The sequence below is a fragment of the Lissotriton vulgaris genome, chromosome 7 (assembly GCF_964263255.1).
Source record: "Lissotriton vulgaris chromosome 7, aLisVul1.2, whole genome shotgun sequence".
NCBI lineage: Eukaryota > Metazoa > Chordata > Amphibia > Caudata > Salamandridae > Lissotriton > Lissotriton vulgaris.
Window position 1 is genome coordinate 1,764,407,068 of NC_141695.1, and position 24,741 is coordinate 1,764,431,808.

At 44.9% G+C, this 24,741-nt stretch overlaps 1 protein-coding gene across 2 annotated transcripts in view; it reads right to left on the minus strand.

Annotated features, from left to right (window-relative positions):
• Window positions 1-3,891: 3,891 nt before the first annotated feature.
• Window positions 3,892-24,741, minus strand: part of LOC147706615 (uncharacterized) — a 190,873-nt gene continuing 170,023 nt past the window's right edge. For both annotated transcript variants that reach the window (XM_086933105.1, XM_086933106.1), the window contains one exon: window positions 3,892-4,626. In XM_086933105.1, coding sequence (XP_086789231.1) covers window positions 4,614-4,626 — 13 coding nt within the window. In that variant the 3' untranslated portion in view covers window positions 3,892-4,613. The remainder of the gene's footprint in view (window positions 4,627-24,741) is intronic.

Here is a 24,741-nt window from a genome sequence, read left to right on the forward strand (position 1 = left end):
GAATGCAGGTGAAGATTAGAGGTTAACAAAGTAAAACATCACTTCTTATGGCCCCCTCAGTAGCATAGCTTTCACTTGGGCCAACTTTCGCAGATGAATGGGGTATGCATGGCATTAAAGTGAGCAATGCAACATGGTCTAAAGGTTTGTTAGGGCCTATATTAGGGGTAACATATCTATTAATAAGGAGACTTTAGGGTTGAGAAGGGGCTTATTTCAGCAAGTTGAATCAGCATTTTAAAACTGCCCACAGGCTGCAATGGCAGGTCTGAGACAAGATTTGATGGGCTACTTAAATTGGTGGCATAATAAGTGCTGCAGGCCCACTAGTAGCTTTTAATGTACAGGCCGTGGGCACAGGTAGTACCACTCTACTAGGGACTTATAAGTAAACTAAATATGCACAGTCAGAGATACACCCCCACTCAGGAATTTAGGTCTTCCCATCCTAATGTCTTAGCTATTCCATCTTTTAAATGCATGAAACAGGGGGGACTAAGATTTGCGGTCCTGGCTCCTCCATTTTGGAACTTTATTCCTCTGGATATCAGATCGATGACATCATATCCTCAATTTAGGAAACTTTCAAAGACCTGGCTCTTTCACCAGGCTAATGAATGAATCACTTAGCGGTACTACTCCTTGGACCCCAGTGTATGAAACTGTGTAGTGCACTTGCGCTTTATAAATACTTTTAACATAACAAAACATAGCATTGACATTGTTTCGCTCTACACGAACATGCCACAACAAGAGAGTGTGCAGAAAATCAGTAATGGTGGAAGTAGATATAAATTGTGAACAACTGTTCATCCATTTTATAAGTTGCACATTATGTTTCAGTTCATGTTATTACATTACTCTCTTGCTCTTCATCTGTGGAGAGACTGAGACTGTGTCTGTGTTGTTGATGGCATGAAAACACCATTTGCAGGAAGTTTTCAGCTTGTGGGTTTTCTTTGAATGTGCTTGCAGGCACGTTGGGTGCACCTTGGGGGGCTCATTTACAAGAAGCTTGCACTGCCAATGCGCCAAAATATTTGACGTAATGGCGCCACTGTCACTACTCCATGTTTACAAGGTGACATATCTTGTAGGATGAGCCACTTTTTAGAGTCCTGCATCAAAAGTAACCTGTGTCATAACCGCCTATGTCACAAAAGCATTAAAATATGCAAGGTAGGTTTTCTGTCCTAATTTCCACCATTAAACAGATTCATGGACAAGATTTGTGCCAAAGTGACGCAGCGTCAGCTTGCGTGGCACAGAGATCCGAAAACATCAAAAATCCTGCAAGCATAGGAAATGACTCACTCACATCACCATATAAAAAGAAGTTGGGCAGGACAGTGCTGCAACCACAAGTACACCATGAAGGAGCTCATTTTGCAGCTGGGAGTCTCAAGGAGATGACCACCACCATCCACCCCATCCCCAATCACCACCACAAAGAAAATGCAGGAGGAGGGAGTGCTTTTATTTTCAGTGGACTACCCGAATAGGACATAATGAGGACATCATGTATTTCTGGTTGAGAAGGTAGTCCACTGTAGAGCTGCTACATCTGATTGCGCCAAAGTTCAAGACAAAGGCTAAAAGGTCTAACAACATCCCTACATGAGTGAAGCTTATGGCTGTACTTCATCAAAAATCAGCTCATGACACACCTAGAGCAGAACCAGCAACTTAAGGCCAGATGTAGGTAAATGGCATTTACCGATTCGTAACTACCGAATTTTACCTATTCGGTATTTACAAATCGGTAAATGCCATGTAGGTAAATATTCGGTAACAATTACCAAATCGTTTTTTACCGATTCGGTAATTGCCATTGATTCCTATTTGGACCAAATAAAGATTCATGGTGAATAGCAATTTCTTGCATGCTATTTTTCACTCTGCTTTTAACCATACCACCTTGATGGTCAGACCCAATAAAGTTTTTCCAATGACATCAAGGTAGGTATTTTTAGAACACTTGGATTTAAAGTTTTTTCCTTTCCTTTTTCACAATTCTTTGAGCACTGCAACTTAACCCTTTCAGTCTGCATCTCTATTGGTTGAGGGTCAACATGATGGTCCAAGTTTTGCTAGCCTTAGGTTGTTCCTAAGGAAGGGCACACTGGATACCACAATTGTCAACCATACTACCCAGATGACGATGCTCCGCTATTGAGCGGGCTGATGGGGATTTTTTCTAGCACTTTTGAGGCTATCTCTCTAGTTTTCCTCTTCTCCTGCAGTTATACATCTATTATGATTGCTATGACCTATACATTAACCTGTTGGTTTTGTTTTATAGAGTGAACACTATTTAGGTTCCTGCAAGCAGACTTTTGGTATCTCTCGTGTTGTCTAGTATTCGTTATTTACCACCAACTAATAGTTGGTGGTAAATAACGAATCCTTAAGGCCCTGTGGCACTGTTTTCAGTGCCACCTACATCTCAAATTACCAATTTGGTAAATTTAACGATTCGGTAATTTACAGAATCAGTAAATTTACTGATTCGGTAAATTTACCGATTCAGTAATTTTTAAGGCCCCCTACATCTAAAACTCCAAATACCAGTCGGTAACGGCCGAAATCGGCCATTACTGACCAGTATTTGGCCACCTACATCTGGCCCCTAATGCCTCCCAATCCGGCTTCCACAGCAATCACAGCACCAAAACTGCTCTGATTGCAGCAACCTGCGACATCCAAATCCTCGTCAACCGAGGAGAAACAGCAGCTTTGATCCTCTTCAACCTCTCAGCAGGCTTAAACACCATATCCCACCACACGCTGATCAAAAGACAACCACATCAGCATCCAAGGGGACATGCGCAGATGGATCACCTCGTTCCTCACTGGAAGAACTCTCCCACCTTTCACATCTGAACCCAAAGAGATCACCTGGGGTGTACCCCAAGGCTCATTCCTCAGCCCCACACATTCCCAACATATTCTCCTATGTAGACAATACCCAGTTCATCCTCTATCTCACTGACGATCCCACCACCACCAGAACCAGCTTCCACAGATGTAAGGGAAAATTCACCAACTGGATGAGGAACAACTGCCTGCAGCTGACCACATTCAAGACAGAAGCAATGATGTTTGCCACCCGCAGCAACACATTGAACGACTCCTGGTGGCCATCAGATCTAGGACATGCACCCTCTCCTTCTAACCACACCTGAAACCTCATAACCATTATTGACAGCAAGCTCACCATGAAATCACAGATAAACGCTGTCTCCTCCACCTGCTTCCTCACTCTGTACGTATTATGTAATATCTTCAAGTAGCTACTCTTACACACGAGATGCACCGTGACACAAGCCCTCCTCACCAGCAGACTGGACGACTGCAATGCCGTCCTTTGACAGTTGTTTCTTCCATTGCCCGTGCCATTAATTTCAAACTATTCAGAGAACTGTGATTAGTTGTCAGCATAGAATTACCATAAGACTGAAACTTTACCAGTAGGTAGGATTGGCAGAAGTAGGGAGAGATTAGACTGTAGGTGAAATGAGTTAATTATTGAAGATCCAATGTGATACGAAAAAAAGGTTCAAACTAATAGTCATGCAAAGATAAAACCAGTATATTACAAGCAGAATCTGTTCAATGTATCAGACAGGGTTGTTGCAGGGATTCTGCTTAGGAACTGAACTATGCCCAGGGCCACAGAACATCAGTATGGCGGAAGTGAGTCTCCATCCTACATCAGTACCTCTGAGCCCAAATCAAGACTAGCTCACAGTACCGCGCCTGCCCTCCCAACCTTTACAGAGTAACAGGTAATTTGGCGCCCCAGAACACAGACTCTAGACCCTTCCAGGCATCCCGGGAGAAGGCAATCACCTTTCGTTGGCTCACTCATAAGTATCCACAATGCAAAGTAAAGAGACATGAAGCAAGCGTACAATATTTATTGAAACTATTGTGCTCTATTTTGCAATAGCTGCTCTGCAATTAAAAGACATATGCAAGTAAAAAAAATCTTTAGCATAATTAACAATCTGTTCACAATGAAAAGGCCTGCCATATTGGAAGACAGTTGTGCCTAAACCTACCCAGCACAGTGATATATCAGAGATTTCTTGGACTTGTGGGGGGCCCCATCCCTGGCATACGTAGGTAGTTGTTTTACATCCCAGGGAGCCGAACTCTTTCTCATCTCAGACCTTTGCTTTGTGTGAATGTGTCCTCTCTGTTTTCAGATTGACAAATTTTGTTTTTTATGATAAGATTTATCCGACCACAGAGCAAAGACTGCACAGTTTTTTTTTGACCTTGTAGGAAATGTTCTGTATAAATTCCCAGCAGAAGAAATGAATAATAAAACATGTACAGACTATTTCTACAATAAATGTATAATACAAAAATAAGCCTGTTCAAGCAAAGGAAGCATACTACCATTAAGAAATACACAGCAGGGGTATTCAGTGTATCAGAGAGGGTCACGCATAGTATCAGCCATAGAAGGAACGCAATGTACCAGAGAGGGTCACGCATAGTATCAGCGGTAGGAGGTATGCAATGTAATGGAGCGAGTCATTCATGGTATCAGCCATTAGAGGTATTGAGTTCATCAGATAGGGTCAGCTGCAGAAACGTTTAATTCAGTTCTGGGACCTATAAAGAAGAAACAAAAGAGAGCTTGAAGACACTTCTCAGCCTAGGTTTGGGGTTAGTCAGGAGCTTGAAACAACATTATAGATTGCATATGTTCTTTAGTAATTAATAAACCATATTTTGATAGGAGGGCCTAGCTACCCTTTGAACAACATGTGCTTGCAAGATTTAAATGCCTTTTTATTAAATTCTTAACTTTGTGTCCTTGTAGGCTGAGTGGAAGCGAGGGGAAGGATAGACAATAGAGACACCGTTCCATGTCTTCAGACTCTACCTGTCCAGAGTGTGGTTTCAATCTCCTGTAATTAGACTGCTTGTTCTCCAGGTGAAATTCCTCTTTCCCTGGAGTTTGATGGGACTCTGTAAACTGAATGTTCTCAATGATTTTACTATTTTTGTGCTACATCTGCTATGTGCACTTTTTTTGTCAGGTTTTAATGGGATCTCATGCTGAATAGAACTCCTGAAGGTGTCTATATTTCCCTCCATTATAGGTTACGGACCTTAGATGGGTATAATAATTATAATAAAACCTGTGCCAACCAGGATCCTTACTGGGTGATGGCTTCACATGCTTCTCCACTACCATTTCCAACACAGTCGATGAGAGGTAAAACCCTCTCAATGTCACTAAGTTCTCTGTTTTCCTCTTGGGAAGCAGCCTGAAGCAGTTGCATTTTTCTGCTTCCATCAGCTACTGCTCCTGTATGCAGTTATCCTGTTCTTGTCTAGGAAGACCATACAGTTGGTCCCCCTGCAGTGCTCACTTTTGGGAAAGTGATGTTGATGGAGCAAGGATTCGCACGTAAAGCGACTTGCTCCCACTCATGAACCTCGTTTAATGTATAATCATATTAATCCAACTGTTCGTCATTCATTTTGCATTTTTTCCCAACACGCGGGTGTACCCAAGAGGCTTGCCTGTGTGTCTTTTCATACTAACAAAGCTTGCACTAGAAGAAACGGCTTCTTCGCTGAAATTCAGTCTGCGCATGCGTCGGTCATACCCATGTGATGTGACGCACTCGCATTCTGGAGGGAATCTGTGCTCATGCGCACTGTTGCAAACATGGCCGCTTGTCTCTCACCACGCTCTATGCTTGCAACCGCTGCTTTCGCCTATCTGTCTTTTCGCACTAAAATGTAATACTATAGAAGTTATAAAGTAAGGGGTGTGTTTAGTTTTAGCCTGGTATACAGTGTGATCATTTTATGCATGACTTTAATTTGTTTTCGCTTACTTTTCATGTATCGTGTCTCTGGGGCTGGGAAAATCGGGAGCGGAGCCATACTTGAGGCTCTGCTGGGCTCCGTCATGTGACCGGGGAAAAACTCCACTGCGCAGAAGCTGAAACAAGCCAGCTGGCTCCTGAAGCCCAATGCGCCTGAGAAAGCTCCTCCGAGAGACAGAATCTCACCTTGAAAGAATCAACACTGTTGCTACCTACTATGAACTGCATTGTAGTACTGTATTTTCTATGATGGGAACGTGAACCCAAGGGGCGGATAATGAAAATTAAATATGCATTATGTGAACTCTGAATTCTAGGAGGTGACATTGTCCAGGCCACCTCTTTTGACCAATCATAATATGGGAAGCTGTCACTTGCAACATTGGTGGGTGGTCTAAGGGTCCCCAAAGAGTATAACTGCCCTAGTTTAGCTTAGGAAAATTGTCCGACTTGTCCGAATAGCAGACCTGTCACTGACCCTACGAACTCTATAGGTGATCCAATCTTGAGTGCTGCGGAGCACTCTGTCCATACTTTCCACAAACTCCTAGGGGTGGAAATAGTCTTAAGTGCTGGCGGAGCACTTTGCTGGGGAATTCGAAAACCCAATCGGGGTTACTGGCGGATTACTTGCAGAAAGGGGCAACGCAGGCGTTGCTTTCTGAAGCTGTGGGTGTTGGTCGTGCCTTGGTGGGTCCAGTCCTGTACCTAATCCTGAGGGGTATCCTGTCCCGACTGTCCGTGAGCTGTACCTGCTCGCATTCTGGCATTCCTTTTCTGAGGGTCCTTGTCCCCATCCTTCCAAACTGACCCGTGGCCAGGGTTGGTCTTCATTCTGAATTAGGTAATTATCAGACTGTGGGTTTGCGTCTCTCTCTCTCTCTCTCTTTTCCGTTTTTCTTAATAAAGCACTCTTGCCTGTGATATTGGTCTATCACCTTGAAAAGCGAGTTATATGCAATTGTTTATTAGATTGTTCCACTTCTCTCCCCACCTTTAGAAAATTGCCAAACTGTCCTATTTTATTAGTATGTTCCCGTTTTCCCTTTTCCCTTAGTATGATTGCTGTGAACTTAGTAAGATAGCATAGATGAATCTTATAGTTCCCGTTCATATCCCAGGTCCTAGTATAACATTGCAGTGATTAGTTGGTTCCTAATACTCTTACCCATAGTGTTCCCATATACTCAAATGGTCCTTGCTTTAATTCACGAATATATTCTTGTTGTGATTTTAATGCTTGATGTGTTACTTTGTATCCTGCTAATTCTGACATATTCACGTTGAAATTCTTCTATAAACTCTTAAACTTATCAGGTGTCTGTGGTTATTTTATGGTACAGTGTGGGCAATGTAATTTGGATTATAAGGTGTATTCTCTTCTAGGACCTCTGTCACCTGTCCCCTGATAGCTCCTGATCCGTCTGGAGTAACGTGCCTGTGGTAAGTCAGGTACAGGATCAACAGTGGTGAGAAGTCACCCCCCGAATTACTCATAGTAGCGTGTATAATCTCACCCGGTTCACGCCAAACACGAGTCATTGGTTTAAATGTGCACGCCAGGGCCCAGTGCGTGTGAGAATTAGGAAACCCAGTGACCCGGGTGAACTGCGCGCTCTATCAGTAATTTTCTGGTTAGCAGAGGATGGTTAGGACTAGTTAAGATAGGTAGACAGGGTAGTTGATAAACAAACCGTGAAAATAAAATGTGCTGCTGATTTTCTACTGTATTGGTTCAAAAATGTTGAAATGTTTTAAGGATTTATATATAAATGTACATGATTTTTGCATTGCTGCTATAAATGTTACATGTCGTATTAACCCAGAACTGTTTGTAAGCGTTCAGTGTAGTCTGAATCCCCGGGGAAGTATATAGCTGACGGTGAGTAGAATCCGATCAGCTGGAAAAGTCACTGGTTTCGAGTCATTAGTGTAGGGTGAAGAAATACCTGGAAACACTAATTAGGATCTTTTTCATATCTGAATAATTGATAGCCACGAGTCCTTTGTATAAACCTTCCCTTGTGATATCACCTAGTAAGGGTCACATGTGGGAGGAGTAATAGGGTCTCCGAGGCTTGTCTGGTAAGTAAGATAGTTCGCTGGTGAAATCCTGGCTCAGTACATATCCCCGACTAAGGTGGATGAGTCAGAAGAATAACGGGTTCTATGTTACTAGTGTGAAGGGACAGGCAAAGAAGTCTATCCAGAGTGAATGAAAAGTAGACAGAAGTGGTTTACTTGTAGTGAGAGAAAATTTTTCTACTTATTTAGAACACTCAAACATAGTGGCAGACGTTGTGTGTTAGTTACTAAGTTCTGCGCTCGCACTTTAGGAAGAGTTAAAAGTTTCCGTTACCTTGTGAAGGAGGGAGTCTGGCGGAAGGCTGCTCTGACGTCACTCCGTGCCGCGCTGGTATTGGTCAGAACAGCGGGTGTGTAGTGAAGCCGAATTTGTAAGGGAGGGGTGAGTGCCGGAGCGTGGGACTTGGTCTCGCGAAAGGCCGCGCACCCATTGGATAAGGATTTCTGTATTTGCAGTGTTGATTGGTTACTACAAAATAAGAGTCGCGCTAGCATTGGAAGTACCAGAGTAAACAAAATTAATCAGGCCGAGTTAGAAGCGAGCCTGGAAAGGCACATGTGGTATCCTGAGTTCTTACCTAATCCACAGAACTCAGGCTTCTATAAGGAACAGATCTTACGAGGTAGACCGCACATGATGTATGGAATAAAGAGAAAAATGTCATTTGCCGACAAGGTAAAGAATTTCTTTAAAACAGACAAACCCATTAGAACAAGAGAGGGTGTGATCATTCCTCCACTGAATACTCCTGCTTCATTCATGATGTTTGGAAAGGGATATCATACCTGTGTGTGGTTAGAAAATTGGGTAAAGTATACTGCAGATGACGGAGTTCTAGCCTTTCCTATTAATGGTACCTTTAACGGTAGGATCCTGTTTAACTTAAGGACCCGCATGAATGAATTGCATCCCAGACCCAGATTGACCCAGTACGAAGCCTTAGAGGAGTGGGAGATTGAGGCTTTGGAGAGGGATAGACCCCGGATGGACAAGGGAGTGAGTAAATGGTATCCGAGGGTCCATAGAGAAACCAAAGAGCAGAAAATGAAACAGTGGAGACAAAGCATGATGACAGAGGGATTGTTTCCAATGATGGGGGTATCAGAACCAGGAAAAGGAAAAAGTAAAGAAAAGACCCATCACACTATGCCCATAGGGGACTCAGAAGATGAGCACCTAGAGGATTTATTGATGAAAACCCCCCCTCCCTATGCAGCTGAGTCTGAGCCTTTAAGTTCACCAAACCCGTTTGCCAAATATCCCAGGTGTCGGAGGGATAGCGAGACAGATGGAACGGGTACAGACAGTAAAACCAGTGAAGGGGATGGGTTTTGCAGACCAAAATCCACGGTCCCGAATTATCAGCCGTTTGGAGAAGGGCCACCCCGATTGGTTACTCCGACTGCCCCAAGTATTTACCCTCCCTTGGTACCTCAAGTATTGCATGATAATTCCACAGAAAAGGTTTTACGAGAACAAGAAAAGGAAGCCCTGGCCAGACAGCGAGATGATCTAGTCCGAACCATAGCCCAGATACATCCCCATCCAGACTCCCTGACTATCCCAGTAACTATTGGACCCGCTATTCCTCTTTATAGGGATAACCTGGCTAGTCCTCGTCCTCCTGTTATCTCCCCAATACTGCCTACTCCTAGCATCCCTCCCCCGAGGAAGGAAGTATTCATAGATGATGATCAAGAGAGTGAATGTGAATCTGTGGTCCTGATGGACTTGCCCATTAGAGAGCCTAGGACTAGTATGTCGGGGGCAAGAAGTCAGATACGACCAAAAGAGGTGTTGATTGAAGGTGCATCTGGGGTTAGGAGTGCCACCGTAGTGTCACCCGAAGAATTAGACAGATGGACCAAAGAATTGGAAAAAGAAACCACTCCCCAACCCAGACCACTAGAAATTTATAAACTAAGGATAGAAATAGAAGAAATGATGGCTGGAAACGTAGGAGTAGAGCGCCTAAACTCGTACAGTGAAGAAGAGTTACTGTTTATCAGTAAAAATCTTACCCGAAATGCTAGGTTGCTCCATGAAAGGATAATGGACACAGCCTCAGAAATGGGAATCGATGTCAGTCGCTCCAAAATCCTTCAGAAACCCTACAGAGAAGACTTTTCAGACAAAGATTTAGAAAGCTTGAATGTGGTGGGAAAACAGATCCAAATCAAGGAATTACTGAAACTATTGCAGAAATGGGGAGAAGTGGGGAAATGGAGAACCCGGTGGGCAAAGAAAAAGGAAGACAGCAGGGCTAAATCACAGGCTTCAGAATTCGTGTTGAAAGAAGTAAAGCCGACAGAAAAATTGTGCCCCATGAGAGAGGTCCCGGGAGGAAAATATGTACACGTCCCTTGGTCCCGACAGGATATTGTGTCATTTACAAATGACTTCCCGAAATTACGGGAGAAGCCTGTTGATTGGTACAGGCAGGTAGAACGCTTCATAAAAGTACAGAAATGTCTCTTGAAAGACCTAGACGGGTTTTTCGACATTGTGGTCCCTGTAGACCTATGGACCGAATGTAAAATAGAAATTGATTGGCCTAATGAGGAATATCCCAGAGATGAGAAAACAGGAGCTCCCTCACCTGATGTGATGAGGAAATATGACCAGGTCATACAGTACCTCAAGAAAAAGGTGCCCGCAAAAGAGACCGATTGGACCAGAATAGATAGAACCACCCAAGAACGTGATGAGACTGTACATTCCTTTTATGAAAGGTTACTGCAAGTATTCAAGACTTACAGTGGTATTGATAATGTGGACATGAAAGACATGACCCATTTCAGTTACAGATTCGTACTAGGATTAAGGCCTGAAATATCTCAATGGATCCGAGACAATAAAATAAGTTGGCAGGGAAAACCCATAGATGATGTCCTGAAGTATGCAAAATACTGCGAAGATGAAATCGAAAATAAAAAGAAGGCCCTCAAGGAGAAGGTGATGTGGGCACAAGTAAAATTGGCTGAACAGCAGTAAAAACAGTTAAGTAAATTGAATTCTAGTAATAATACTCAGAATGCCACTACTGGGGGAGGAGGGAAGCCCCGGGCCAAATTAAGTCGAGAAGAGGCTATGAAAAAGTTCCCCTGCCACGGGTGTGGCCAGTTATCGCATTGGAGAGACGAGTGTCCACACCTGCAGGCCGGTAACGCCCCTGTAAATGGTTTAAATCCACAGGTGCAGAAAGAGGGGACGAAAAGGAACCAGCAACAGGTAAAGCTACCTCCAGTACCCCGCGCTCCTAGACAGAATTATAAGAACCAGGGCCAGCAGAATGAAAGGGCAGAAATATGGGAGGGAGAGAATGGAAGCAATGCAGCAATTCCACAGTACCTGTTGAGTGATTCTTTCCTCTGTGATGAACAAGATTGACGGGGCCTGAGGGGGGAGAACAAGGAGTGCGTGCTTGGCGCCTCCTTACCGGTAGACCAGACTGGACCATACATTGAAGGGAAGGTTGAGGGAAAAGACATCACCTTTCTGTTGGACACTGGTGCTACCCGGTCCACTGTGAGAACAGTGGATGTTCCTAACCTACCCCTCTCGGGAGAAGCTATCCAAGTAGTGGGCGTCTCAAATCAGATAATAAGTACTCCAGTAACCGAGCCTATGGAAATCTCCATAGGAAACTTTAAAGAAATGCACAGATTTGTGGTCTGTGATTCCAGTCCCGTGAACCTGTTAGGTCGCGATTTACTGTGCAAAATGAACTGTACCATCTATTGCTCATCAAAGGGTGTCGAGGTTCAGACCCCCGATGAAGATGGTTTATACAAACTAATGCTAGTGAGACCCGATGCTGACATCAAAACCTTGTCAATCGAAGACTTGCCTGAAGAACTGCAGTTAAGAGTAGTTCCAGAGGTGTGGGATTTCTCAGGAAAGGATGTAGGCTTAATGGCAAATGTGGACCCCGTTAAAATAGCCATAAAGACAAATGCAGTATATCCAAAAACAAGACAGTACAAAATGAGTGCAGAAGTAAAGGCAGGAGTCGCAACTGAAATTACCCGATTGCTTGAAGCAGAAATCATAGACGAAGTAATGAGCAGTCCCTGCAATTCTCCTATCATTGGGATTAAAAAGCCTAGTGGGAAGTACCGAGTAGTGCAGGATCTGCGCAAGGTAAACCAAATTGTTGTACCTTGCTGTCCCATTGTGCCCAACCCTGCAGTGATCCTATATCAGATTCCTTGGAATGCAGAATGGTTCACTGTCATTGATCTGTGCCATGCATTCTTTTCCATCCCATTGCATCCAGAAAGCAAGTTCCTTTTCAGTTTTGAATTTGACAGCCATATCTATGTCTGGAATCGTGTCCCCCAGGGGTACACTGAAAGCCCCTCGATTTTCAACCAGATATTAAAGAAATGTTTTGAGACCCTAATATTGCCTGGAGAGTCCGTTTTGGTGCAGTACATAGATGACCTTCTAGTGGCATCCAAAACTCAAAATGACTGTATCACCGACACCATTGCCTTGCTGAATCACCTAGGAAAGAGAGGACATAAAGTATCCCCTGACAAATTGCAGTTCTGTAAGAACTCAGTAAAATATCTGGGGCACCAGATAGAGAAAGGGATCCGAAAGGTCACCACAGAAAGGATCAAGATAATTAAAGCAATGGACCTACCCCGAACTCAGAAAGAGGTGAGGATGTTTCTAGGAGTTGTGGGGTACTGCAGACAGTGGATTGTGGGTTTCGCAAATCTAGCCAAACCTTTGATAAAAATGACCAGGAAAGGAGTGGAAGACCCAGTCGGTTGGGACAGCGAAAGCATGTCCGCATGGGTAACCTTGCGAAATTGTCTATGCACCGCACCTGCATTAGGTATGCCAGACTATTCCAAGCGGTTTGAACTATTCTGTGACACAAGAGAAAATTGCGCACTCTCAGTCCTGACCCAGGAGCATGGGCTGGTCAGGCGTCCTGTAGCATATTTCTCCGCCGCTTTAGATCCGGTGGCTGCTGGTCTGCCCGGATGCCTGAAAGCAGTAGCTGCTACTTGTGTCAGCCTGGAACAGAGTGAAAATATTGTAATGGGACATCCTGTCACCGTGTATGTTCCACACTCTGTTGTGATCCTACTGACAAGAACCAAAACCCAGTATCTGACACCTAGTCGGCTGACTAAGTATGAGAGAATTTTGATTGGTGCTGAAAATGTAACCATTTCCCGGTGCAATGTCCTAAACCCAGCCACACTGTTACCTGTTCCCCTTGAAGCAGACGACGAAGGTGAAATGGAACATAATTGCATTGATCTAACCGAATTCAGCACTAAGCCCCGTCCTGACATCGGAGAAATAGCATTACTTGATGGGGATAAGACAATGTTCGTGGACGGCTCATGTTTGAGACATGAGAGTGGGGGTCTGTGTGCTGCCTATGCTGTTGTCACATTGACGGAGACCATAGAAGCATCTTACCTCTGCGAAGTGAAATCGGCCCAAGTAGCCGAGCTCATCGCTCTGACCCGAGCCTGTAAGAGGGGAAAGAACAAAAGAATAACTGTTTACACCGACAGTCAGTACTGTTACGGGGTTGTTCATGACTTCGGCCAACTGTGGTTACAAAGAGAATTCATGACTTCCTCAGGTACCCCTATCAGAAACGGAAAGGTGGTACAAGAATTATTGGAAGCTATTCAATTGCCCAAAGAATTGGCCGTGGTCAAGTGTGCGGCTCACAAATCAGGAAATGATGATGTGACAGCCGGAAACAGATACGCTGACCAAATTGCCCAATTTTGCGCCCAACACAAAATGTCCCTCCAAATTGGGTTGTGAGGTGGACACAGCTGCCAACTGATGTTGTTTGATAATGTGCCAGCGTGGGATGAATTGAGAGACTTACAACAGGCAACAGGCAGGGAAGAAAAAGCTAGATGGAGTGAAAATGACTGCAGAATTAGGAATGACAGTGTGGTGGTAGATAAAAGTGGAATGCCCGTGCTACCCGACAGTCTGATAGATCCCATGGTCCGAATGATACATGAACCCACACATATGGGAAGGGATGCCATGTGTCGCGTGTTTGACAAGGTGTTCTTTAATTCAAAGTTCAGGAACCAGGCGGAACGGCTTTGCCAGAGGTGCCTAGTGTGTCAGCAATTCAATGCAGGAAAGAGGACTGTAGTAGAGCAGAGTACCATCGGCAAGGCAGTAGGTCCCTTTGTTAGAATGCAGGCAGACTTCATAACCATGCCCAAATGCAAGGGATATAGATATATCCTAGTCATAGTTTGTCTGTTCTCCAGGTAGGTGGAGGCTTACCCAGCGAAGAAAAATGATGCCCTAACTACAGCCAAGCTATTGCTCAGGGAGTTGATACCTAGGTTCGGGATCCCGGAAACGATTGAAACGGACCAAGGTGGGCATTTTGCCAACGATGTCCTAGAAGAGCTCTGTAAGGCTTTTAAAATGAAGCAAAGACTGCACTGTGCCTACCATCCCGAGGCATCTGGGGTGGTTGAACAGATAAATGGCACGCTAAAGTCCAGATTGGCGAAGATGTGTGATTCCACCAAAATGAACTGGACAGATGCTTTGCCCCTTGTGCTGATGAGTCTGAGAAGTATTCCAAATCGAAAAACAGGCCTGAGCCCCCATGAGGTACTAATGGGGAGAGTGATGTGACAAGCATGGGTACCTGGACACAAACTGCTAAGCATTACTGATGATTTGGTGCTAGAATACTGCAAGCAACTGGGTGACCAAGTGCGTTCTATCTCCCACCAGATTGGAGAGACAGAAGACGACTGGCCCAAGACTCCGGCACATAAGCTGCGACCAGGCGATTGGGTGGTGTTAAAGAAGCACACCCGGAAGAGTTGCCTTGGACCAAAGTGGGGAAAGCCGAGACAAGTGATTCTTGTCACCACTACTGCTGTAAAGTGCGCTGGTGTGTCGAAGTGGATCCATGCCAGCCACACAAAGCGGGTAACCGGAGAAAACGCGACTGAAGCTGAAGGCAGCACCGCTGAGGAGACTCCCGAAGAGAGTCCGGATCTTGCTGACATCGAACTGCCCAGCACAAGTCGAGACGTTGAGTGGTACTCCGCCGACGACCAGGTTCATGATCCAATACGAACCAGGAAATATTCCTACCTAGACAGTGAGTGGGATAGTCCAGGTGAGACAGAACTAGAAGGAGAAGGTCAGGTCAACCAGACACACATCACACCTGATCAGGAAATAGGCCAAGTAGGGACAGATCAAGACGTCAACGCTCCACCTGAAACTCCGGAGCCTGTAAAGGGACAGATAGTGGTAAGGGCTGAGGTTCATGCGGAAGACAGTGAAGAGAACGAAGTGCATGAACCAGGGCAGATAGAAATAGATGAACGTGTTCAGGCATCAGACTCCAGTTCACCTAACAGCCAAGAAAACCCACAAAGCGAACCTGAACAGGACCAGCTAGAGGACCAGGCAGAAGAAATAGATGAAAGACCTGGAACTAGTCAGACAGGGAGGGAAATAGACTCTGTCAAGCACCAGAAGAAAAATAAAAGAGTGCACGAGGAAGGTCACGTGTCCTCAACTACTATGAGTCGCAGAAACAAAAGTACACCCAGGTACGTCAAAAGGCTAAGACTCCGACTAAAAACAGTCGAAGAGAAACTGAGAGACCGTGAAAGGGCTGAAAGTGAACGAAAACCAGCCCGAGGCAAGTTTCTGAGAAAAAGCGACCGACTGAAGAAACAGAACAAACTGTATCGGAGCCCCGAATGGACATACCTGGTGCTGGAAGAAATTGATGAGCCCCATCTCAGTGGGAAAAGTGACGAGGAGTCCGTCACTGATCAGAGTTCGGACGAAGACCCTCCTTGAGACAAACCAGAGCGAAAGCCTTGCATAAAGAGAAGGCCACCTGTAAGCTAAAATGTCTGATTCAAGCGTAGCTGGGAGATCCAGATGTGGGTGTCTTAAAACTTGCTGTAAGATATGCTTGTGTAGTATAGCAATGCTAATAGTAATGTGGATAGGATTAACCGTCTTTTTACCTTTTATGATAAGTACAAATCCTAACCTGTCCCCTACTGAACCTGAAATACTAGACACAGACGTTGCACGGACTGCAGAAACTCCACGGAGCTTAGGACGACATGACACTCTAGATAGGCAAAGACAAGCACGACAGAATTTAGAAGCATCAGATGAGGGTGAACTGCACTTTCACAAGATGAGAAACCGGACGCATTTAAATGTTTTTGCTAACTTATTAGTGCATTATGTAGAAGCCATGGAAATAGAAGATTGTTATGTCTGCATGAAGCTACCTACCTCTGTAGCTGAAGGTGTGACATATCACCACTTACCCTTAACCTATGGAATTTCCTGTAGTATATTAGCTAGCTTGTTTTATAGAAGCACTTTACAGTACTACTATTCAAATGCTGACGTAGTCTTTTCTGAGCTCCCTATTAGAGGACACCTGAGCCTTGTACATATTAAAAGTGACGTAACTCGTTATATGGGAGAATATTTCCTGACTATAGGTGACATAGACTTAGATGAAGCACGACAGGAAAATCTGACCTGTTCTTTGCAAGAGCAGGAAAAGATGTTCATAAAAATGGCAGACCGAAGGAGGGAAAAGTTTCAGAAAAAGGCTAATGATGAAAAGAATAGAGTCCCTAGGTGGGCTGAGCACATGGATAACACCTCTCAAGGCGAAGCTAATCCTGCTTTGTTGCTGGATTTTGAGCGAAAAGGAAAACTTTGTCTCCATAGAGAAAGGACAGAATACTATAACAATGTGTTCATTGGTTCCAGCGAGTGTGAACATAATTACAAGGTAATTGGAGGTTGGGGTTTCAAAAATGGGTCAGAACCTGTGTTTCCCGGAATATATTATATATGTGGGAACAAGGCTTATTTCAAATTGCCGGATCACTGGTATGGAAGCTGCTACTTTGGCATTGATTTCCCAAAAATATACCATGTGAATAATGCTGCTGGAAGCAATGATGACGAAACTAATGGCTTAGTGCGTAGTAAACGTGAAAGTGTAGGTGAAATTATAGGTGATATCTTTAGTGCACTGATACCTGGAATGGGGGTAGTTCTGAACACTCATAGAATCTGCAAATTGTCTACAGTAGTGGATCGGTTATCTACTGACACTGCTGCTGGATTCCTGCTGGTCAATACTGAGATGGTTGCGATCAGATCAATGGTTTTGCGAAACCGCCTTGCTCTTGACACCTTATTGGCGAAAGAGGGCGGAGTCTGTAGAATGCTGAAGGCGCAACATTGTTGCACCTACATTCCTGACAAAAGTATCGAATTAAAGCAATATGTGAAGAACATAACTAATTTGGAAAAAGAGCTCAAACCATTAGAGGTTGACAGTGCCTGGACGAGACTGACTGGAGGTCTCTCCTCTATAGGTAGTTGGTTTTCTAACCTAGGTAGAAACATCCTGTGGAAAATACTGATGCCAATATTTGGAATAGGTGTGATTGTGTTGATAATTTTCATCTGCTGTAAATGCCAAAAGTGCAAGAGAAAAACTGCAAATAAGAGAGGAGTGAAGAGAAACATTGATGAATTAGAATTAGAAGAATTAAAGAATGAAATTTACAAAAAGGTGAAGAATCACCACTCTCATAGAGAAGCTGAACGAAAAATAAATAATAAGTTCATTGAAATTGAAATGAATGATATGGAAGAATGAGAGTTGGCATCTGTTTCCTTTGTAGTGATGATAGTAAATATCATCAAAGAGGGGATTGATGGAGCAAGGATTCGCACGTAAAGCGACTTGCTCCCACTCATGAACCTCGTTTAATGTATAATCATATTAATCCAACTGTTCGTCATTCATTTTGCATTTTTTCCCAACACGCGGGTGTACCCAAGAGGCTTGCCTGTGTGTCTTTTCATACTAACAAAGCTTGCACTAGAAGAAACGGCTGCTTCGCTGAAATTCAGTCTGCGCATGCGTCGGTCATACCCATGTGATGTGACGCACTCGCATTCTGGAGGGAATCTGTGCTCATGCGCACTGTTGCAAACATGGCCGCTTGTCTCTCACCACGCTCTATGCTTGCAACCGCTGCTTTCGCCTATCTGTCTTTTCGCACTAAAATGTAATACTATAGAAGTTGTAAAGTAAGGGGTGTGTTTAGTTTTAGCCTGGTATACAGTGTGATCATTTTATGCATGACTTTAATTTGTTTTCGCTTACTTTTCATGTATCGTGTCTCTGGGGCTGGGAAAATCGGGAGCGGAGCCATACTTGAGGCTCTGCTGGGCTCCGTCATGTGACCGGGGAAAAACTCCACTGCGCAGAAGCTGAAACAAGCCAGCTGGCTCCTGAAGCCCAATGCGCCTGAGAAAGCTCCTCCGAGAGACAGAATCTCACCTTGAAAGAATCAACACTGTTGCTACCTACTATGAACTGCATTGTAGTACTGTATTTTCTATGATGGGAACGTGAACCCAAGGGGCGGATAATGAAAATTAAATATGCATTATGTGAACTCTGAATTCTAGGAGGTGACATTGTCCAGGCCACCTCTTTTGACCAATCATAATATGGGAAGCTGTCACTTGCAACATTGGTGGGTGGTCTAAGGGTCCCCAAAGAGTATAACTGCCCTAGTTTAGCTTAGGAAAATTGTCCGACTTGTCCGAATAGCAGACCTGTCACTGACCCTACGAACTCTATAGGTGATCCAATCTTGAGTGCTGCGGAGCACTCTGTCCATACTTTCCACAAACTCCTAGGGGTGGAAATAGTCTTAAGTGCTGGCGGAGCACTTTGCTGGGGAATTCGAAAACCCAATCGGGGTTACTGGCGGATTACTTGCAGAAAGGGGCAACGCAGGCGTTGCTTTCTGAAGCTGTGGGTGTTGGTCGTGCCTTGGTGGGTCCAGTCCTGTACCTAATCCTGAGGGGTATCCTGTCCCGACTGTTCGTGAGCTGTACCTGCTCGCATTCTGGCATTCCTTTTCTGAGGGTCCTTGTCCCCATCCTTCCAAACTGACCCGTGGCCAGGGTTGGTCTTCATTCTGAATTAGGTAATTATCAGACTGTGGGTTTGCGTCTCTCTCTCTCTCTCTCTTTTCCGTTTTTCTTAATAAAGCACTCTTGCCTGTGATATTGGTCTATCACCTTGAAAAGCGAGTTATATGCAATTGTTTATTAGATTGTTCCACTTCTCTCCCCACCTTTAGAAAATTGTCAAACTGTCCTATTTTATTAGTATGTTCCCGTTTTCCCTTTTCCCTTAGTATGATTGCTGTGAACTTAGTAAGATAGCATAGATGAATCTTATAGTTCCCGTTCATATCCCAGGTCCTAGAGTAACATTGCAGTGATTAGTTGGTTCCTAATACTCTTACCCATAGTGTTCCCATATACTCAAATGGTCCTTGCTTTAATTCACGGATATATTCTGGTTGTGATTTTAATGCTTGATGTGTTACTTTGTATCCTGCTAATTCTGACATATTGACTTTGAAATTCTTCTATAAACTCTTAAACTTATCAGGTGTCTGTGGTTATTTTATGGTACAGTGTGGGCAATGTAATTTGGATTATAAGGTGTATTCTCTTCTAGGACCTCTGTCACCTGTCCCCTGATAGCTCCTGATCCGTCTGGAGTAACGTGCCTGTGGTAAGTCAGGTACAGGATCAACAGTGGTGAGAAGTCACCCCCCGAATTACTCATAGTAGCGTGTATAATCTCACCCGGTTCACGCCAAACACGAGTCATTGGTTTAAATGTGCACGCCAGGGCCCAGTGCGTGTGAGAATTAGGAAACCCAGTGACCCGGGTGAACTGCGCGCTCTATCAATGTCAGTTTATTAAGACCACCCCATGCAAGTTTAACGTCCATCCTCAAATTCCACATTCCTGCTACATATGCCAAGGGAAGATCCTTTTCAGCCTTTACTATCAGTTTGGGCTGCAAGTTAACCCCTCCCCTGCAGACTGAGGATGACTTTAAGGGGCAGATTTATGTTGCCTGACGCATCTATGCAAATCGGCAGAGATGCGCCAGGAAAGATACGGCACACAAGTTTATCCTTGCGCCACCCATGATGCGCCGCATTTACAATGCGGCGCACTAGGGCGCAGGAATGAACAGATGCATGTCGCATCTAGGGGGTGAAGTTGGCGCAGTGCTGCAGTTGTGTTGCGTGCGGCACGCAACTCCATCACTATTCCAACTTGCCCTATCTCTAACGTAGTGCGTCAAGCCTTACGCCTGCTTCAAACAGGCGCAAGGTTTTGACGCATCAGCGTTGGGAAAGTGACTCAGGGAAATCTTGTAGATTTCACTGAGTTACTTTTCCTGCGACGGAACGCCCCCCCTGCGTAGAAACGCCCACATGAAACCTGACGCAGGTTTCATGTGGCGCAGGGCCTTACACCGTGACGCATCTCCATAGATGCGTCACAATGTAAGTTTGTCGCAACGTGGCGCAGGGTTTACGCCGCGGCTACGTCACAGAGGTGGCGCAACAGCAGCGCAAAAGTGCCGCAATTCCGACATAAATCTGCCCCAATGTGGTTTAGAAAAACTTTAATCCAAATGACTTTCCAACATAGGTTTTCACTAATGTTTTCAAGCAATTAGGAATGCTCTGTTGTTTCTTATATCTGTGGAGTTGGGTATGGTAGGGAAACTACATATACTCTATAGTCTATATACTTAACACATGCATAAGATCATATCCAAAGTATTGATTAAAGGATATTTTTCCCACTGTAGTAATTGGTGTAACAGAGAAGGGTGAAGGCCTTGCAAAGAACCCTGAGGGTCCCCATGCCCTCACACTGCCACCCCAACCCCACCGTCCCATGTTCATGTACCTAACCACTGCAACCAAAGTCTGCTGAGTCAATAGTCATTAGTGTGACACAGACTTTTTCAAAGAGACCAACATGCAGAGAGGCAGAGGGCAAACTAGAAGCAGTGCCCTGTGTTATTGATATAAACAATGGGAGTTGCGGGTGCAACTGTCAGTGCCCCTGGCATCATATAACTTAAATCAGTGCAGCCAGTGGTGGCTGGCCGAGGGAGTGCTGCGGGGTGGTGGGCGGGGTGGGGGAGGAGCAGGGCGGAGGGAAGTGGACTCGGACTTACGACGGACAGAACTCAGTTAGCTTTACTCGGAGTCTTGTCCGCTGTAAGTCAGAGTCCACTACCCCCCCACCTTGCCCTTGCCCTTCCCATGCCCCTTCTCATCGCAAGTGTACTTGGTGAGATGCTGTCCACACAGAACTGGAGCAGAAACACAGTTTGATGGCCTGACCTCAGAGCTAAGTGGTTTGGTTCAAATCCCAGCTACCAGTTCACCATTTTTTGTGATCCTCGGAATTAAGGGACCTCGATGTACATTGGTTTCATTCTCTCTGAAAATTGGTGATGCCGAAAGGTGATTCAGGTTGAGGCACTTAGGGCAAAAATACCAGTAACATCTTTTTAAGTGAAAATGAGCAAGGCTCCTTTCAGGAAAAGGGCAGAGGTCGACCCTCCTTTACAAAATATTTGGAGAAAACGGGACCAGATCATACATTTTACAACATGGGGCTTGATTTGGAAATCCTGTCCACCGAAATAAAGTGTCTGCTATTTCCTATGGGGTTTATATATTTCGGTGCCCTGGATATCCGCCACCATTGTGACAAATTGTTGCATATACTATATAGAAACCCGAGAAGACCAAAACTGTACATGATACCGAAGATACACAAAAATGCTCTGGACCCTCCATTCCGTCCAATTGTGTCAGGATGCTGGTCAATTTTTGATCCCCTGGGGAAATTCCTGGATTACTATATGAAACAATTTGTCCAGCAGTGGTCTTCTTATGTGAAGGACACTACACATTTCCCCCAGAAGTTGGAAGCTATTGGGGGCCCGGATATCTCAGATCTTGTATTGTGTACAATAGATGTCACCGCATTATATATATCTATACCACACCAAGCTGGTCTCGAAGCAGTTGAATGGGCTCTGCTACGCACAGAAATTAGTGATACAGACAAATTGTTCATCATGAAATTACTGAAATTTTGTCTGCACCACAGTTACTTTGAGTGGCAGGGACGCTTCTATGCCCAACTCACTGGCGCCTCTATGGGCTTTTCTGGAGCCCCAGCATACGCCAACACATTCATGGCTCTTTTTGAACTGGAAAATATCATGATGAATCCAGATTGGTGGCAGAACATCAAAATGTATTGCAGATACATTGATGACATTTTTATTTTATGGACAGACACCAGCATCAGACTCAGCATGTTGATTAATGAACTCAATACAATTGATCCAAGGATTCAATTCACCCACAACATTCAGACCCACAGCATCCAGTTTCTTGATGTCCTCATCTCGAAATCCCCCAATGCACAGAAGTTCGAAACAGCAGTCTACCAGAAACCGACAGACAACAACAGTACGCTCGCGTACACTAGCTTTCATCCAAATGTCTACTGAAGAACCTCCCATTTTCACAGTTGATAAGAATGCGGCGCATATGTACAAACCCTGACAACAGCAGAGAAGGAACAACAGTCTATACAACGTTTTAAAGCTCGGGGTTACCCAGAAAACATACTTGAAGATTGTTTAAAACGAGCGCAAAAGATGAACCAGCAAGACGTACTGCAACCACAAATCAGACAGCCACAGGACAGATAGGTGTATGTCTCTAAGTACTCTACAGCCTCCAAATCTGTGAAGAAGTTCAACAACTCCAGATGGAAATGCTTTAACATGAGACTGATTTCAATGGCATCTTTTCCAAGAAACCTCTTTATGCATACACGAGGGCCAATAATCTATGAACATTATTGTTATCACCTACACAGTCGAAAACTGTTGTAGACTACAAAGGAACCAACAAATGTAACAACTGCATTCACTGCAATAATGTAATCATCGGCAATGTCCTTACCCATCCACGTACTGGTAAAAACATTAGTTTGAGACGCACCAGTGATTGCAACTCCAAAAACGTAATACACAGCATTAAATGCCTGTGTGGCAAGGTCTATATTGGAAAAATTGAAAGAAAGATTAAGATCAGAATAACAGAGCATAAGAGAAAGATCAGGAACCATAGGTTCACGTCCTCTTTAGCAACACGGTACAAAAGGGGGTGGTGATGGACGGAGCATCTGAATCAATCAAACACTCACACCCAGTCAAAAGATCTGGGTTTAATCCATCACTGTTCTTTAGCCCACTCTGCCACCCCAGTTCAGACATGGCCATATGCAAATCAGTCTGACCCTGTGCCTCATGGGAACAGTCCAGCCCGATCTGCCAAGCCATGTCTTCCCTGGACCAGAAACAAGCTTCCGAGGACCGGTTTCTGGCATTCCAGCCGTCTTCAGCCCGGCTTGCTTGAATCCAGTGGCAAAGTGAGCAAGGGACTCACGTCTGATCATACCCTGCCACACTTATAGCGGCCAAAAGCAGTACAAAAGGGGGTGGTGATGGACGGAGCATCTGAATCAATCAAACGCTCACACCTAGTCAAAAGATCTGGGTTTATTCCATCACCGTTCTTTAGCCCACTCTGCCACCCCAGTTCAGACATGGCCATATGCAAATCAGTCTGACCCTGTGCCTCATGGGAACAGTCCAGCCCGAACTGCCAAGCCATGTCTTCCCTGGACCGGAAACAAGCTTCCGAGGACCGGTTTCTGGCATTCCAGACGTCTTCAGCCCGGCTTGCTTGAATCCAGTGGCAAAGTGAGCAAGGGACTCACGTCTGAGCATACCCTGCCACACTTATGGCGGCCAAAAGCGGTACAAAAGGGGGTGGTGATGGACGGAGCATCTGAATCAATCAAACACTCACACCCAGTCAAAAGTTCTGGGTTTAATCCATCACCGTTCTTTAGCCCACTCTGCCACCCCAGTTCAGACATGGCCATATGCAAATCAGTCTGACGCTGTGCCTCATGGGAACAGTCCAGCCTGAACTGCCAAGCCATGTCTTCCCTGGACCGGAAACAAGCTTCCGAGGACCGGTTTCTGGCATTCCAGCCGTCTTCAGCCCGGCTTGCTTGAATCCAGCGGCAAAGTGAGCAAGGGACTCACGTCTGAGCATACCCTGCCACACTTATGGGGCCAAAAGCGGTACAAAAGGGGGTTGTGATGGACGGAGCATCTGAATCAATCAAACACTCACACCCAGTCAAAAGATCTGGGTTTAATCCATCACCGTTCTTTAGCCCACTCTGCCACCCCAGTTCAGACATGGCCATATGCAAATCAGTCTGACCCTTTGCCTCATGGGAACAGTCCAGCCCGAACTTGAGGTTCTGTGACAATTGTAAGTGGTGTTTTCGACTCGCACGAATATGATCGAGTCTGGTATCTATGAACCGCAAATGACGAGTTTAGTGGGTGTACGCGTTTTCGCTGTGCTAACCTAAACCGTCTGTCTGATTCGTGGGTTCTTTTCCTTTTGAACCCACGGGTTCCATTTTAGATACGGCATCCATTTTGTTTTCTTGCCCTCAAGTAGCCAGCGAACGGACACTGTCCGCTTCGTGACCCTGGGATCCCCAAGCTCCTGCGGAAGACACGTGTTCCTTTTAGGACGTCTTTATGACGAGGGGGATGATACTGTAAGGCAGATGGCCCCGCTCGAGGCTCATCTTGCCGTGCTGGTCTATTGTCTTAGTTGTGCATTTTATTAGGCACTTCTCCTTTGATCCCTGCAATCGTGTTTCCTGATACCACCCCTTTTTACACTCTTTTTGATCTGTTCGCTATCCTTGTCTTCCTCTGCACCTGT